Source organism: Pollicipes pollicipes, unplaced genomic scaffold (assembly GCF_011947565.3).
Source record: "Pollicipes pollicipes isolate AB1234 unplaced genomic scaffold, Ppol_2.1 Scaffold_7231;HRSCAF=8579_pilon_pilon_pilon, whole genome shotgun sequence".
Classification (NCBI taxonomy): domain Eukaryota; kingdom Metazoa; phylum Arthropoda; class Thecostraca; order Pollicipedomorpha; family Pollicipedidae; genus Pollicipes; species Pollicipes pollicipes.
The window spans coordinates 46,176,443-46,192,075 of record NW_023597034.1 but is presented as its reverse complement, the minus strand read 5'-3'; the positions used below and the strand labels follow the sequence as shown (position 1 = coordinate 46,192,075).

At 52.4% G+C, this 15,633-nt stretch overlaps 1 protein-coding gene across 2 annotated transcripts; it reads right to left on the bottom strand.

Moving 5' to 3' along the window:
- Positions 1–281: 281 nt before the first annotated feature.
- LOC119109637 (mannose-6-phosphate isomerase) lies at positions 282–13,966 on the bottom strand. Of its 2 annotated transcripts, none has more exons than XM_037233346.1 (7): positions 13,908–13,966; positions 9,994–10,325; positions 9,535–9,676; positions 5,109–5,288; positions 4,370–4,537; positions 3,611–3,816; positions 282–1,606 (listed from the first exon to the last, which is right to left on the bottom strand). In XM_037233346.1, the coding sequence occupies exons 2-7, from the start codon at positions 10,306–10,308 to the stop codon at positions 1,400–1,402; spliced, it is 1,218 nt and encodes a 405-aa protein (XP_037089241.1). In that variant the 5' UTR covers positions 10,309–10,325; positions 13,908–13,966; the 3' UTR covers positions 282–1,399. The 2 variants fall into 2 exon arrangements, with proteins under 2 accessions (XP_037089241.1, XP_037089240.1); XM_037233345.1 differs by having other exon boundaries at positions 13,818–13,944.
- Positions 13,967–15,633: the final 1,667 nt, after the last annotated feature.

Sequence of the window (15,633 nt, the reverse complement as noted above, 5' to 3'; positions counted from 1 at the left end):
AGAAGTTCACACATTAACCCGTCGCAGACGCTGTACATGGAGACGTGAGGCCAATGACGATCCGTGTCGGCTTCACCCTATAACTAACGCTGACTAGCGTAACGACGGACCCAGCCACGTGCACGACCGCGACGGAGGCTGACGACCGGCCAATGCGGACGTTTGCAGCCAGCCTCTGTTCACCGCGGGGCGTCCCCAATCCTCATCCCTTTGTCCGTCTGTGCGGGTTACTCGTCGAGGTGTGGTGCCGCGTTGCAGGCAATACAGGCCATAGGCGAACAAATGGTTCGGTGTAATATATTAAAAACTATCAACAGGCAACAAGCAACAGCTTTTAACTGACATTACAATCTTGCCAATCTGCGTGGCCTGATAATTGGCGATGCATTATCAACAGATCATGTAACAAAACATGTAAGAGGCCCTAGGTCTCACTGTTAGCTTTCAACCGGTGCAATGGGTGAAATGGTACCCACGTGCCCACGCATGGGAGAGGTGCCGACATATATCTAGCGCGCGGAGCGTGCTATAAACCCAGTCCGTCTGGTCACCACGTGCAAAAGGTCAAGTCACTCAGCCCTCGACGTATTACCACACACCATTACTCGGGGCACGACAGCACCATCCCATCGTACCGCACGACGGAGAAAAACAGAGTCTCAGCCGCGCTTACAAGCGCTGACTTGTGGTAACACTTCACTGACAGCCACAAAGTTGAATCATACTTTGTTTGGAAACACTAGTGGAAATGACATTGTTCTTAATTTCGCAAGCGAATGACTGGTCAAGAAGTGAAATTACTGCAGAGTAATAGCCGCGCAAAGCAAACCAACTAAAGCAAAGTGAATACAATAAGCTTCTAGCGCTGCGTGGAACTCCTCTCCTGCTATGGATAGACAATCGGTATCCGCTAAAAATGTCCTTGCCCTCAAGCACCAAGTATATCCCGTACGAAACTGCATGCACTTGGCCAATCAGAACCGAACAACAATCTGAAAGTCGGAGCTTCCAACCAAGTGAATGCCATCAGCTCGCACGAAGCGAATTGGTAGGAGCAGAGACGTAAACGCAAGAAACGCAAACAAAACTGCGAAGCTGAGGAATTTAAGCGAATATAAACCTGGGGCGTAGGGGTAGTCTGTCGTAGACGCACCGTAAAACACAATATCGCCCACGGGGTACTACATTAAGTAAAAATACGGATCAATTGTCATCGAAACAGCGCAAGGAGCAGCAAGTGCACTTTTCCAAAACATTTTTTGAACACCTGCTTTCCGGTAACAGCAGTTTCCTGTGTAACGGCGGTTCACTAAGTCCGCCCGAACCGAACACGCCCATCTCCACAGCGCCGACCCGAGCGGCCCGAGTCGGCTCGCGCGCGGTCGGTGCCGCAGGGCGCTCACAGATGGCAGAACGCCTGGAACATGAGCACCTCGTGCTGGCTGTCGAGCCGCAGAGTGACCGCCTCCCCGGCCGGCACGAACAGCACGGTGCCGCGGCGCACGGCGGCGTCGCCGCAGCGACCCGAGCCGGACACCACCAGCAGCAGGCTGGCCGAGTCCCGGGTGGGCAGCGTGTAGCCCGTATCCGGCACCACCGGCCGGAACTGCAACCCAGACACACGGCAGGGGTCAAGTGGCGCCAGATGGGCGGCCGCAGGGTGCCGGCGCACACTCCGTCTCTCTCCGCTACCACCGGCGGGAGCTGCAACCCAGATATACGGCAGGGGTCAAGTGGCGCCAGATGGGCAGCCGCAGGGCACCGGTGCACACTCCGTCTCTGTCCGCTACCATCGGCGGGAGCTGCAATCCAGGCACAAGGCAGGGGTAATTAACGCCAGATGGGCAGCAGAAGGGTGCCGGTGCACACTCCGTCTCTGTCCGCTACCACCGGCGGGAGCTGCAACCCAGACACACAGCAGGGGTCAAGTGGCGCCAGATGGGCAGCCGCAGGGTGCCGGTGCACACTCCGTCTCTGTCCGCTACCATCGGCGGGAGCTGCAATCCAGGCACACGGCAGGGGTCAAGAAGCGCCAGATGGGCAGCCGCAGGGTGCCGGCGCACACTCCGTCTCTGCCCGCTACCACCGGCGGGAGCTGCAACCCAGACACACGGCAGGGGTCAAGTGGCGCCAGATGGGCAGCCGCAGGGTGCCGGCGCACATTTCGTCTCTGTCCGCTCGCTGTCTCTGTCCGCTACCACTGGCGGGAGCTGCAACCCAGACACATGGGGCGAAAGTATGTCCACGCATAGAAAACGAGAGCTTGAGAAACATTTAATATAGTAAGGTCGTTATGGACTATTAAGCAACTACGAAACGTGTTAGGAGCCTCATGCAAACAAGATGTGCCAAAAAACTGTACGAACTATTAAGTCGGCGTTACTTTATCAACATGCGTCTTCTTTTACGCACAAAAGCAACGTCCATGTCAGCAATTGGAAAACATAAGCTAAACTGACAAAGTGATGTTTACGAAAAGTATCTGTATAGCCTCATGCGCTTTTGCGCTATCATGAGCACAAGGCCACCAACACGTTTCTTTTCTTTGGAAATACGACAGAGACACCCAGCCTGGCTTATGCCCAGCTAAAACCTCCCCTCGCACTGCCCTCGTTACAGGCGACGGGCGGGAGATGCGATCCCCCTCAGGTTCGTGGCTGAGCTTTCCGTGTTACTTGGCGCCATTGCACCCAAATTTTCAATAACTTGAGGGCATTCGGTGGGGGTCTTCTGACATCAAAACCTGTCCGGCACCTCTGGTTCCTGGCTAGACGCTTACAGGAACGTCGCACAGCACAGCTACTGCCGGCGCGGGAGGCGGCCGGTGACCGACAGATCCAGCGATCGCAGAAGGAAGATCGCAGACACTGGGACATTTGTGCACCTCCATCCCGAATCATCAGGATATGCTCAAAACACGCAAAACCGCACGAGGATGCACCGAAACTTGAACACACGATACGCCTGTATATATTTCATGTTGCTACATTACATTCTTTCGTTAACATTAACATGAAAAGCAGAAATGGTTGCATTTCCGAAACAGCAATGGCCTCTGATCCGGCAAAGTGGGCGAATTATTGATCAAGCAACACAAAATGTGTGATCAGCGGCCCGATCTCGCTGAGGACAATCCGCTGTTTTCGTTCTTAGCCAGACTATATCGTTCTCAGTTTGGAAATGGCAGGGCGGGTCGCGTTGACGCCTATCAACCATCCGTTTTTTATGGCAAACGACCAATCCGGGCGAGGGATAACTCACCGACATAAATACGCGTCAAACGAACGTCGAAAGAAGTCAAACGTTCGTGAGTGTGGCCGGTTGAGTCACATATTTCAAATGTACACATGGCTAGCTGCCCACCAAGGCATCAAGCTTGCACACTTATACACAACCTTGCATGCGATGCATAATAATTCGCAACGTTTCTGCCCGCGCACTGCTGGCCACGGGCACCGCAAAACACCATGACCACGTGGCCATGCTCATAGCAGATCTGCCTGGGCACTGCACTGCTCGTGGTCGCGTGCACGGACACGACCACATACCACACACAAATCACGCTACAGTACGCATGACACGAGCCAGGCCGAGCGCCAGCTGACCTCACCTGTATCTTGGCCAGCGTGAAGTCGGGCACGGGCGGGTCGAACAGCACCACGCCGGGGCCCTCGGTGCCGGTCGGCGCGAACAGCTGCTGCTCCGGCGGCGCGCACTTGTACGTCAGCATGTCCACCAGGGTCGGCACGTCCTTGAACTTGGGCGTCAGGCCGGCGCGCACCACGTTGTCCGAGCAGGCCATCAGCTCCACGCAGTCTGCCCGGAAGGAGCACGGAAGCGTTAACAGGGCCTTCGTCTCGCGCTGCTCGCAGCACGTGATTCACGCGCGTGTGGTGCGGGGGATCGCTTTAATCGAGCGCGGTAGAACATCAGGCAGAAATGTGGTGCACTGGTGTGTTGGCTAGGTCGGGATATTCACTCATATAAAACAGGTACGTTCATTCGCATATTCGGATGTCACGCAGCGCGTCAATCTTGACGTAAGGATGTCACGCAGCGCGTCAATCTCGACGTAAGGATGTCACGCAGCGCGTCAATCTTGACGTAAGACAGAGGTGAACGACAACGATCAGCAGCACACAGGACGGGAACAATGAGGACCAGAAACACGCCCGTAAAGGACACAGCATACCTTAGGACACGTTGTTTTCCAAAACCGATCGGTGCATTTTCCTATTCAACCTATTTGCGGAGAACACGTTTCCACAAAGCACTGAGAAAACTGCTGAATAATCCGTGAGCTAAAAAGGCAAGCAGGAGGGCTGAGCCATCGCATACGGCACAAGCCGCCTGACCTCCGACCACTGACCTCCCAGTAAGTAGGCGTGCGGCTCGTTGGGGCCCAGAAACAGCGCCTCGCCAGGCTGCAGGGTCAGGTGATTCAGAAACAGGGCGCAGAAGCAGCCCACGTCGCCGGGGAACTGGCCATTGAGGCGCAGCAGCAGCTCGGACGGCACGTCCTGGCTCGGGGAGTCCCCTGCCGACAGTGTCCATAGCTGACGGCCGACGACGCGCCGACCGGCACACCAGCGACAACAGCCAAAGGCGATCACAAGGGAAGGGTAGGGCCATGACTCTCTCTCCGAGACAGCTCAAGGTGGGCAAACAACGACATGTTTGCAGACTTTAAGGAAATCTACGGAGCTTTCACCAATAAACATTTGTTCAAGAACACTGCTTATCATTAATAGAAACAAATCCTGTTCAGGTTTGGACAAAAAGAACCAGTTTTGGGATTGTGCCCCCCCTCCCCCCCCCACACAAAGCCAGGTATTGCATCTGCCCAAGGCGTCACTTTGCACCCAACATTGACGCCAGACAGACTCCTATTATGTTCGAACGCATCCGGTGACAAACTTAAACCATGCCCCCAAAGGGCATTAGCATTACGCAGACGGCCCGCGGTCTCCGGTCTACAAACACATATCTCCAAAGGACCCCACGACCGTTCCGACGACACACTGCACCCATGGCCGCCGCACGCGTGCGCGCCACAGTAAGCCGTCGACGCCGGACGGCAGCCGGCAGGCTCCCGCTGAGCGGGCTACCTTGAGCTCGCAGGCGCGCCGCCAGCGCCTCCACGTGGCGTGCGACCTCGGCCGGCTCGCGGGTCATCAGCGCGCGGAAGCAGTCCCTGAGGTGGCACCGGGCTTGGGGGTCGGCCGGGCTCGCTGCCAGCAGACGGCCGGCAGCGTCGGCTCCGACGACGGTGGCCAGCTCCGGCACCACTGTCGGTCAGCGTCGGTGTCAGGCCAGGTCAGGGTCAGGTCAGGTCAGGTCAGGTCAGCGGCAGCGGCGTACCGCGCGAACTGCGCGGCAGCATGCGACGACAGGCCTACAGAGGAAGGTGTTCAGCAGTGAATACAGACGACAGTTGGAGATATTATAGGTGCGCAATGATTAATACTTGCCAGCTAATAAACACCCGTGCACGTAAAAATAAACACCATTTGGGGCCCACGCCGTACATGGTGAGCAAGTCTGCCGTGGAAAAATGGGACAAAGTGTCGCTGCATTACGCATCAATTAATACACATACAAGACTTCGACTACACGCTCTGTTTTCCTCTAGGGCCTAAACACAAAAATTTTGCGTTGCAAGAAACAGTACCCGCGTGGCACCGTGCAACGAACCTCAGAGCCACACGTTGCACTCCTGCCAGCTTATACGTGGATTCATTCAGACATACTCATGAGGACTACCACACAAAGTCAAGGTCAACAACACAGGTGTCATGCTAGGTGGGGTGTTTGGACATTTGGATAAGGCGTTTGGCGACGCGAATGGCGTCATTTGACCATATGACGTCACCGCGCGACCAGAGTAAGCACCGGTGCAAATAGTCACAGCCCAATCACGTGAAGTCACGGGACGACGCAGTAGGCCCTAGACGGCGTACTGGTACAGGGTTGAGTCAGATGGCGCCACCAGACGGTCACAGACGAACACTAGCGTGCTGTTACGGGGTCAGGTCACGTCACCAGGCCGTGACAATAAACACCAGTGTGTTGACACGGGCTCGGGTCAGGTCACGTCACCTGGCCGTCAAATAAGCACCGGTGTGTTGACACGGGCTCGGGTCAGGTCACGTCACCAGGCCGTGACAATAAACACCAGTGCGTTGGCACGGGCTCGGGTCAGGTCACGTCACCAGGCCGTGACAATAAACACCAGTGTGTTAACGCAAGCTCGGGTCAGGTCACGTCACCAGGCCGTGCCAATAAACACCTGTGTGTTAACACAAGCTCGGGTCAGGTCACGTCACCAGGCCGTGACAATAAACACCTGTGTGTTGACACGGGCTCGGGTCAGGTCACGTCACCAAGCCGTCACAATAAACACCAGTGTGTTAACACGGCTCGGGTCAGGTCACGTCACCTGGCCCTCACAATAAACACCGGTGTGTTGACACGGGCTCGGGTCAGGTCACGTCACCAGGCCGTCACAGTAAACACCAGTGTGTTGACACGGGTTCGGCTCGTGCCACGGCACCAGGCACCCACAATGAGCTCATTTTGACGGTAGTATGCAGATACGCGATTAGGCCAGGTGGCGCCACCGGAAGGCCGCGATGAGTGCCAGCATTTTGATACATAATCGCGCTGAATGGCGTTAAAAGGCAGTCAGGGAGCATTCGTGTGTTGAATCAAGATCGCGTGGCATCCCCCATCGAACGGCCAAAATCAGCGTGAGTTCAGTCCTGAGCTTTAAAGTTCAGACATTTTACTGATACTTAAACTGCACACGGACATTGTTTCGAGCATACTTGTTAACACAAACGCCTGAACTCTTTTCTAGGGTATGACGTATTGACTCGTAGCAGAGAGACCATAGACATACCCAAGAGCCAAATCATTCCGATAGCAAAACAAAGAAAAAATTGACCCAAAACATATTTCATTGATGATCTACGTACTCCAATTCCTTCTATAAGCTTTTCTCATTGACCAGCAAGATTACACATGCCCCTTTTCAAATAATCTTTAGGCGCGTTTGTCACACGTATTCCCAGCGCACAATAAATCGCCACGCCGGGTAGACCCCCCGCCGTTTCGAACGCTGTAAAGAATAGGTGAAGATACCAAGTTACCAGACCACGACCGCAAGGTGCGCGTTCCAGCGCCTCATGTCTCCATTGCAAGTTGCATCCACTTCACGTGCCATGTCGTGGCGAAGATTTTCACGCAGCAGCATGACCCTCTTTCTGAAGGTCATGCTGGCGATTGGGCACCTAGCTTGCAATTCTCACAGAAAAGGTTTTCAGGAAATGGGAGCGGCACGAGCCCAGGTTCCTGTCCTCTGGGATGTAATGCGACCATGACTCATCGCTGGCAACGTTACGATCTATGAAATTATCGGTATTTCTTCTGTATCTGCCATCGGACTTCTTGGAAATATCGACGCGGGCCCTCGTCTGCTCGTCCGCCAGTCTGTACGGCATCTTCCACTGTGCGCAAACTTTTGACACAAACAGCCTATCACACAGGGTGGCCCCAACAGATCGGGTCGATATTTCAGCCTCTGCTACCAATGTGCGTGTACATAAACGTCTATCCTCGGCAGCATCCCGTGCAGAGTGCCACACCATCATTGTCAGCGGAAGTCATCGGATCCGGATCATGTCTTTGTGGCTGCGCGTCCGTTCGCCCATTTTTGAATCTATCGGTTCATTTAATGACGTTCGCCTTGTTCATGGATGTTTCACCCGCTGGCTTTATGGATGCATGGCACAAAGTCAGATGACTTCGCTCCATCTTAAAACGAAACCCTTCAACCAAGCCATCCTGCCATTAGCCTCCAAACCAATTCGTTTTGTATTTCCAAGTAAACAGCAAGCACTTGGGCGTTAAAAGGTGCTGAATGTCAAATGCTGTCAAATATCAAAAGAGGTCTTTGAAGTGCTCGCAAGTACTTGCCTCCCACCCCCCACCCCCCGGCAATGGAGCTCCAAAGTGCAGCTGAGTCCGCCGTACTGAATCTCTGGGCTTCACTGCATCTCGCTCTCAGGAGAATGGAGCCTTCACAGTTCAGTGCCGAGTACTTGACAAGTACTATGGATCAGCAACCAAGCGATAAGGCCAAAGGCACCACACTCACCGGTACCAACCTTTCAGCAGGCGCTCTCCAAAATTGTCAACGCGTGCTGAGAGAACAAAGGAGCGTAATGAGGTCGTCCTATTCAAACCCTGCCAACTATTTGTTCTTTGGTTGTGTATTGTGCTCACGGTTGTAGGGCTTCACTACACGAGATCAGGATAAGTTTATTCCTATGTACTACTGTTAAAAGATCAGCCAAAATCAGCTTCACCATAAATTATCAAACAAGTCTGTCTGGGTGATTTTGGCTCCACCGTGTGACTGCTTAGATCGGTCCCCCTTATCGAGCCTTTCCCCTTCGTATAGATCAAAGAATAATTTATCTTCTCCCCGAACCGAACAGGGCTCATTAAACACAAGCCATGAACCTGTTTATCTTGAATTGTTTACAGGATCATTACACGGCTCGCAGATCTAAAGAAACGCTCTACACAGCCAATGTGCTCGAGGGAATTGTTTACAGGATCATTACACGGCTCGCAGATCTAAAGAAACGCTCTACACGGCCAGTGTGCTCGAGGAACAGAAAACAAGCCACATTACTAAACTCGGCATGTCGCTCTTGACTGAAAAATGGTCACTCAATTTCAGTGGAAACACTACCCTTGTTTTCAGCCGCATACTACAGCAGCTATCTTCCGCTCACGGTATGTGGAGCATGCTCGAGCATGAGCCAGCATCATATCCCAGTTCTCACCTACCGGTGCCTGTGTGTGCGCCACTTGAGCTTTACGACGCACTCAGCTGCTGCGCCTATACGGCGTCGCCTGCCTCTAACCCTGACATGAAAGGCGGGCACGGGGGGGGGGGGGCGGGGGGGGAGAGAGAGAATCGAGCCGTGCACCTCTGGTTTCCTACACGCGCAGTGGTTAACGCAGACAAGTTGGCCACTACCCTATCGGCACTGTTCATCACCTACCTGCTGACGCTGCCTGGGCTGTTATCTTTCTTGACCCATGACACGATTTGGCTACATCACACAATCCACCTAAATTCACCCGTGTTCCACTTAGAGAATCCCCCTCATCTCACGGTTGGCAGTGGCTAGTTCAAGTCTACGGATCGAGGCACACAATTTTTGTTTAACTAAATGTTACAGGGTATCAAAATTTCCTATTTTCGACCCACCTTTCCACCAAACATAGTACCACCTAATAGCCACACTACACTAGACGAGAGAGCATTCAATGTCATATCAGACACATTGAAGCATATCCCACCATCACACCTGACAAACGCCACCCCTGCACCACACCCAGTAACCTTGACCAACCCACAGCACATAGCCCCTCCCCCGGCCATCACCGCACCATTCCGTCCGCGTCTCACCACAGCATTCCAGCACGTGGCTGCGCCACATCAGTCGGAGCCCTCACCAGTGAGGAAACGCTGGATCTGCTCCAGCGGACGGAAGCCGCAGAGGGCCTCGAACGGCGTCAACGCCAGCGCCATCTCCGGCTTGTGGTTGTCGTCCTTGTACAGGTCCGGCCGGGCGCGGTGCAGCTCCTCGGCGTGCTCCTGGTGAGCGCACAGGGTCGCTTGTCGGAGCGTCACGCAGCCCGAGAGAATAATGTACCTCTTCGTCAATACGTGTACACTTTTGCAAGTTGCCATGTTTTTCGATGTTACCTCCAGTTTGTCTCCTAGCCATCCGTTTGTACCTTAAATGACACTCAAGCAAGCTTCGATATATTCTGATTTTTTCTGATTTTTTCTCTCAGAAAAAATCAACCAGCATAAGAACGCAATAACAACTTGCCGATAAATACGTACACAAAGTACGTAAAAAATTAATCAAGGAGGCGAGCCTGTTCGCCGGTACAACCAAAACCGACCTTAGATGGATGCGCCTGGATGGAGAGCGCCATGTTGACTGACAGCACCTTGAACAGGTACGGCAGCCGCTGGCCGAACTTCTGCAGCACCTTCTCGCCCAGCGCGCTCGGGTTCTGCCGGATCCAGTCGGCCAGCTGCTGGCCCGACTTGGCCAGCACGGACGGCCCGCTGGGGTGCGTGCCCATCCACAGCTCGGCGTATGGCGAGGCCTCGTCAACGGCGAGGCCCTGCGCGGCGGCTGCCAGCTGGGCAACCGTGCTCTCGGAGCCGCGCCGGCCCCAGTGGTAGGTCTGGTGGGCGCACTTCAGCTCCATGGCGGCCGCCGAACCAGCTGACCATGCAACAACAGCCAGCGGTCAGGTCAACAGAGGCGGTCGGACGCGGCAACGGCGGTCAGGTCAACAGAGGTGGCCAGACGCGGCGCCGGCGGCCAGGTCAACAGAGGTGGTCAGACGCGGCGACGGCGGTCAGGCTAACAGAGGCGGTCAGACGCGGCGCCGGCCGTCAGGCTAACAGAGGCGGTCAGACGCGGCGCCGGCCGTCAGGCTAACAGAGGCGGTCAGACGCGGCGCCGGCCGTCAGGTCCACAGAAGCGGTCAGACGCGGCACCGGCGGTCAGGTCCACAGAAGCGGTCAGACGCGGCGCCGGCGGTCAGGTCACAGAGGCGGTCAGACGCGGCGCCGGCGGTCAGGTCAACAGAGGTGGTCAGACGCGGCGCCGGCCGTCAGGTCAACAGAGGTGGTCAAACAGGGCGCCGGCGGTCAGGTCAACAGAGGCGGTCAGACGCGGCGCCGGCGGTCAGGTCAACAGAGGTGGCCAAACGCGGCGCCGGCGGTCAGGTCAACAGAGACGGTCAGACGCGGCGCCGGCGGTCAGGTCAACAGAGGCGGTCAGACGCGGCGCCGGCGGTCAGGTCAACAGAGGTGGTCAGACGCGGCGCCGGCGGTCAGGTCAATAGAGGCGGTCAGACGCGGCGCCGGCAGTCAGGTCAACAGAGGCGATCAGACGCGGCGCCGGCGGTCAGGTCAACAGAGGTGGTCAGACGCAGCGCCGGCGGCCAGGTCAACAGAGGCGGTCAGACGCGGCGCCGGCGGCCAGGTCAACAGAGGCGGTCAGACGCGGCGCCGGCGGTCACGTCAACAGAGGCGGTCAGACGCGGCACCGGCGGTCACGTCAACAGAGGCGGTCAGACGCGGCACCGGCGGTCACGTCAACAGAGGCGGTCAGACGCGGCGCCGGCGGTCACGTCAACAGAGGCGGTCAGACGCGGCACCGGCGGCCAGGTCAATGGAGGTAGTCAAATGCAGGGCCAGTAGTCAGGTCAACAGAGGCAGTCAGTCACACAGTTCACTGTGCAGTCACCACATGAAACAAACCTCACAGAGGTAGTGCGTACACTGCTGCAATATCGAGCGAGCTAAGCAAGCTAGAGTCACAAAGAAGATAATATTGTGAAGATCTCGTCATACTGCGCCAGACAGATGTGACAGAACAATGACCTTCGACAGGCCGAATCGGATAACAGGTCAATTTAACACTTAACAGACAGTTCTTCCCCTCTCAAGAGCTAGCTTGCTACAAATATGTTACATGTGTCACTGAAGAGCTCTTGGGAAACTATCAGTTAGGCACTGATGGATACTGATGCATGTGACATGTCCTGTATTATGCCACGCCAAAAGGGTGAAGGCCACTGTTGCCTTTATCTGTCTGGCTTGTCCAAAACTGAACAAACCATTACATCAATGGGAAAAACATTAGACATCCCTTCTGAAATTTCTGTGATAAAGGTTGATGTTGACACTTCAAATGGTCATGAATGCCCACATTTGACCTAACTTTACCTATAAAGACATGCCTCTGCAAAAGTCATCAGAATGATAGTACAGGAAATGGAAGTGATCATCTATAAGGAGGACAAGTCCTTTGCATGAATCATTTACTGCACCAAATAAGTGTAAGCTGTCATTTTTGAGCAGCGTGTTGCTGATGTGATCTTGAGACATATGTCATAGGTCACAACTTGCTCAGGCCAGAAACCTGAAACTTAAGAACATTTTCAGAAATGTTCACACAGCTTATCCTGTCACCAGCAGTATGTTCACTAGGAACTAAAAATAGCGCCTACATGTGGTAACGTAAGGTCGGGTAAGTGACACTGCCAATGGCTTGGTCTAAAAAGCTGCTCAAATCATATGATGCAATCTCATATATGTGCAAGGTAATGACACAAGTACCCATATATTCAAATTAGTTCTACTAACTGAGCAAAAGCAAGGAAGCAAAAACTTTAATTACTTGCTTGAATTAGAGGACTTCTGTGAATGCTGGATACCTTAAAATATATTAACTTTAATGTTGTCATGCTTAACATGCCCTCAGGTGGGAGGTCAAATTAACACTACCCAAAGGTTTTTCTGGAATGGTTTCTGAACAGTGCAGTATAGCTGCACCAAATTTTGCATAGCTATAGACAACTGAATAGCGGATCAGCTCACATCAGAAATTTAGATGTACCTTGCAAGGTTGCTGACCTATGGCAGGTCAAAGTCAGGCCATGGTCCCAGCAAAGGCAATTTAAAAGGAATCATTCAATCTGATCCAACAGTGGAGTGTTGGATGGAGCCAGACATCTCTGAGATACTTTCTTAGGCAACACAATAATTGAGTGAACACATTACATTGAGCTAGGGTCAGGTATGAAGGTCAGACAATGGTCCAAATTAACCTGCTTTTTACTGTAGGGCTTGCTGTATGGGGTAGTTTCTGGTGCTCATTTTAATATATTGATAACAGGAACCACATCATACACCTTTTATTGACTTCTCTAAGGTCAGAACATTTCAATGATTTAAAATGACCCAGGTCAACATTTTGTTTTTAGAAACACACTGCCTAGTGTAACCTTAGTTGCTTATTCAAAGGCAAAACTCAAGGCAGTCTTGTATGATGCTGATCATTTGAATCTTCAAAAGGTCAAGTAAGGTCACTGACCTTAACTTATCATATGTCCTTTTGCTAAGAACAGCTATCTATGTTCCAGAGGCACTTTGGAGACCAACTCAAAATTTGATCTTGTTTGACCTTATTTGCCCCAAAGGTCATGATATAGGAACATCAAGCTTTGACCTAAGTGAGTTCATGTACAAGTCAACACACCTTGTGAATTTGGTGTATGTAGTTCTCTTAGTTCCTGAGATCTCAGAGGGGGCGAATTGACCCCCCAACCCACACCCAGCAAAGGGTATCCAGCTGGCCACCCCAGTGAGTGTTAAGGTAACACATAGTAGAAATGTTCCAGGTGTGCCTACAGCTTTCCAAATATTAGAACAAGTGCTTAATCTAGCCAACATAATATGCAATACTAATGCCAGAAATAAACAGTGTGCCAATCTGTAACACAGCTAGGCCAGTATACACACCATGACAGATTTTGAATGCATCTTGTTCAGGCAGAGAACAAGCATAATGCTTAACTGCAAATTCAGAGCAAAATCCTACCTAACCATCATGTTTGACCGCCAATTTAGAATAGCTTATTTCAATTTGATGGACGATGATACAGTTAGAGTATTGAGGCATTTTGATGTTACATGACATAGTAAACTGGTAACACCCCAGAAAATGACCGGACTTCATGATAAATCTTGTTTTTGGGGGGAGAGTGAGGTTAATGGCAGGATGTTGCCTGCTCCAAGCATCTTGTGGCAATTTAGCATGTACGCCACGGTTTGCAGACTGGCAGCTAGGTCCCACATTAGGGGCCACAACACGACCGACGAAGCCCGTATAGCACCGAATACTGCATAACGACGGACGTACCTGGCAAACCAACTCGACAAAAAGACACCACGTGAGAAATGGTTAAGCACGAGGCTCGCTAAGCACGCTATCAACCAGATGGTTACGCACCGCCAATGCTTTCTAGCTGGTGAACCCCCAAAAGAGAACGGCCCGTTCCAGTTGGCCGCCGTAGGGCAAGGTCGTGAGGTAAAACCGTCCGGTGGTTCGTGCTTGATCCTTGCTTTACCTCAGCATGACGTCACTGATACCAAAACATAAATGCGCGGTGGGCCGCAAGACGTTGGGTGCAACGGTGAATGGCAACTGCAGCATCGAAAAATTCGTATAGCTAACAAAAACTGTTTGTGGAAGGTGTGTATGATCAGCGAGCCGATTACGTGTAATTTTATGGTGAATACAATAATGTCTGTGGCAAACCTTTTGGCAAACCCTTAAAATACAATGGTATGAAAAACGAAGACTTATTCACGAGACTTCTTCGCGATACGGCGGAATGAGCATGGCGCTGTTTTCGACCCCAAAACGAGCAAACTGTTTGAAGCAGGTGCATGTGACCAGCTAGCCGATTGCGTAGAATTTAACGACGAGCATGATGTTGTGCGTGGCAAGCGGCCGACCTCTACGACAATGCACTTTAGCACACGCCCAGATGGCCGGCTAGATACCCTTGGCTCGGGTGGAGGTCGGTCAATTTGACCCCCCTCCCCCCACTGAGTTCTCTGGAACTAAGAAGGCTAGAGACACCAAATTTACAGGGTGTCTTGACCTGTACGTGAACTCACTTAGGTCAAAGTTTAAGGCTCCTAGGTTATTACCTTCAGGTAAAATAAGGTCAAACAAGGTCTAGTTCAAAATTGGTCTCTAAAGTGCCCCCAGCTCCTAGGCAACTGTTTCTAAGCGAAAGATCACAAGCCTATTTGAGGTCAGTGACTTCGTTTGACCTTTTGAAGGTTATGGTGACCAAATGATACAAGACTGCTCTGAGTTTTGCATTTGAATAGGCGACAAAATTACGCTGAGCAGTATGCTCCTAAAACAAAATGTCGACCCGGGTCATCTTAGGTCAATGACCTATTCTGACCTATAAGAAATCAATGGAAGATGCATAATGCGGTTCCTGTTGTCAATAAATTTGAAATAAGCATCACAAACTATCCCATACACGAAGCCCTAGAGTAATAACTCAGGTTGGTTTTGACCTTGGTCTGACCTTCATGCCTGACGTTAGGTCAACATAACTTGCTGATTTAATATTTGTGTGCCTAAGAAAGCATCTCAGAGATGTATGGTTTCGTCAAACTCTCCGTTATGGTATCAGATTGGACGATTCCCTAGAAATTGCCTTCGCTGAAACCATGGTCCAACTTTGACCTGCCATAGGTCAGTGATCTTAAAAGGTAGATCTTAATTTGTCATGTCAAACAATTCGCTATTAAATTGTCTACAGCTATGCAAAATTTGGCGCGGCTACGCCGTACCGTTCGGAAACCATTCTGGAAAAACCTTCTCAATTTGACCCCACCCCCACCCGAGCGTGTGTTAAACTTATACGGCCTCGCACCCAGTGGTTGTGCCGCCGCGAGTGGTGTAAGTAAATCGTGAGCGTGGCGAGCCTGCTATTTGCTGTTGCTGAGAAGCGTGGATGCGGCGTGGCGAATCTGTTGTCTGCTGCAATACAGACTGCCGTACTCGGTCTGTACCTGTGCCCGGGGCCGACAGCGCTCGCTCCATACCTTTGTGCATAGTTATCATGAGTGTCGAGCCACGTTTGTTCCTTCTTAAGACGTTTATCATGCGCGTCGCTATGTTTATTGCTTAAGTAGCATACGGGCAG

What these genes read in the sequence shown, in the direction of transcription:
- LOC119109637 (XM_037233346.1), bottom strand. Translation starts at nt 10,308, where the DNA reads ATGGAGCTGAAGTGCGCCCACCAGACCTACCACTGGGGCCGGCGCGGC. An exon ending in GATCCAGCGTTTCCTCACTG is followed by an intron (nt 5,289 to 9,534) that starts GTGAGGGCTCCG and finishes GCTGACCGACAG; the next exon opens with TGGTGCCGGAGCTGGCCACC. An exon ending in TCACGCTGGCCAAGATACAG is followed by an intron (nt 1,607 to 3,610) that starts GTGAGGTCAGCT and finishes TCTGGGTTGCAG; the next exon opens with TTCCGGCCGGTGGTGCCGGA.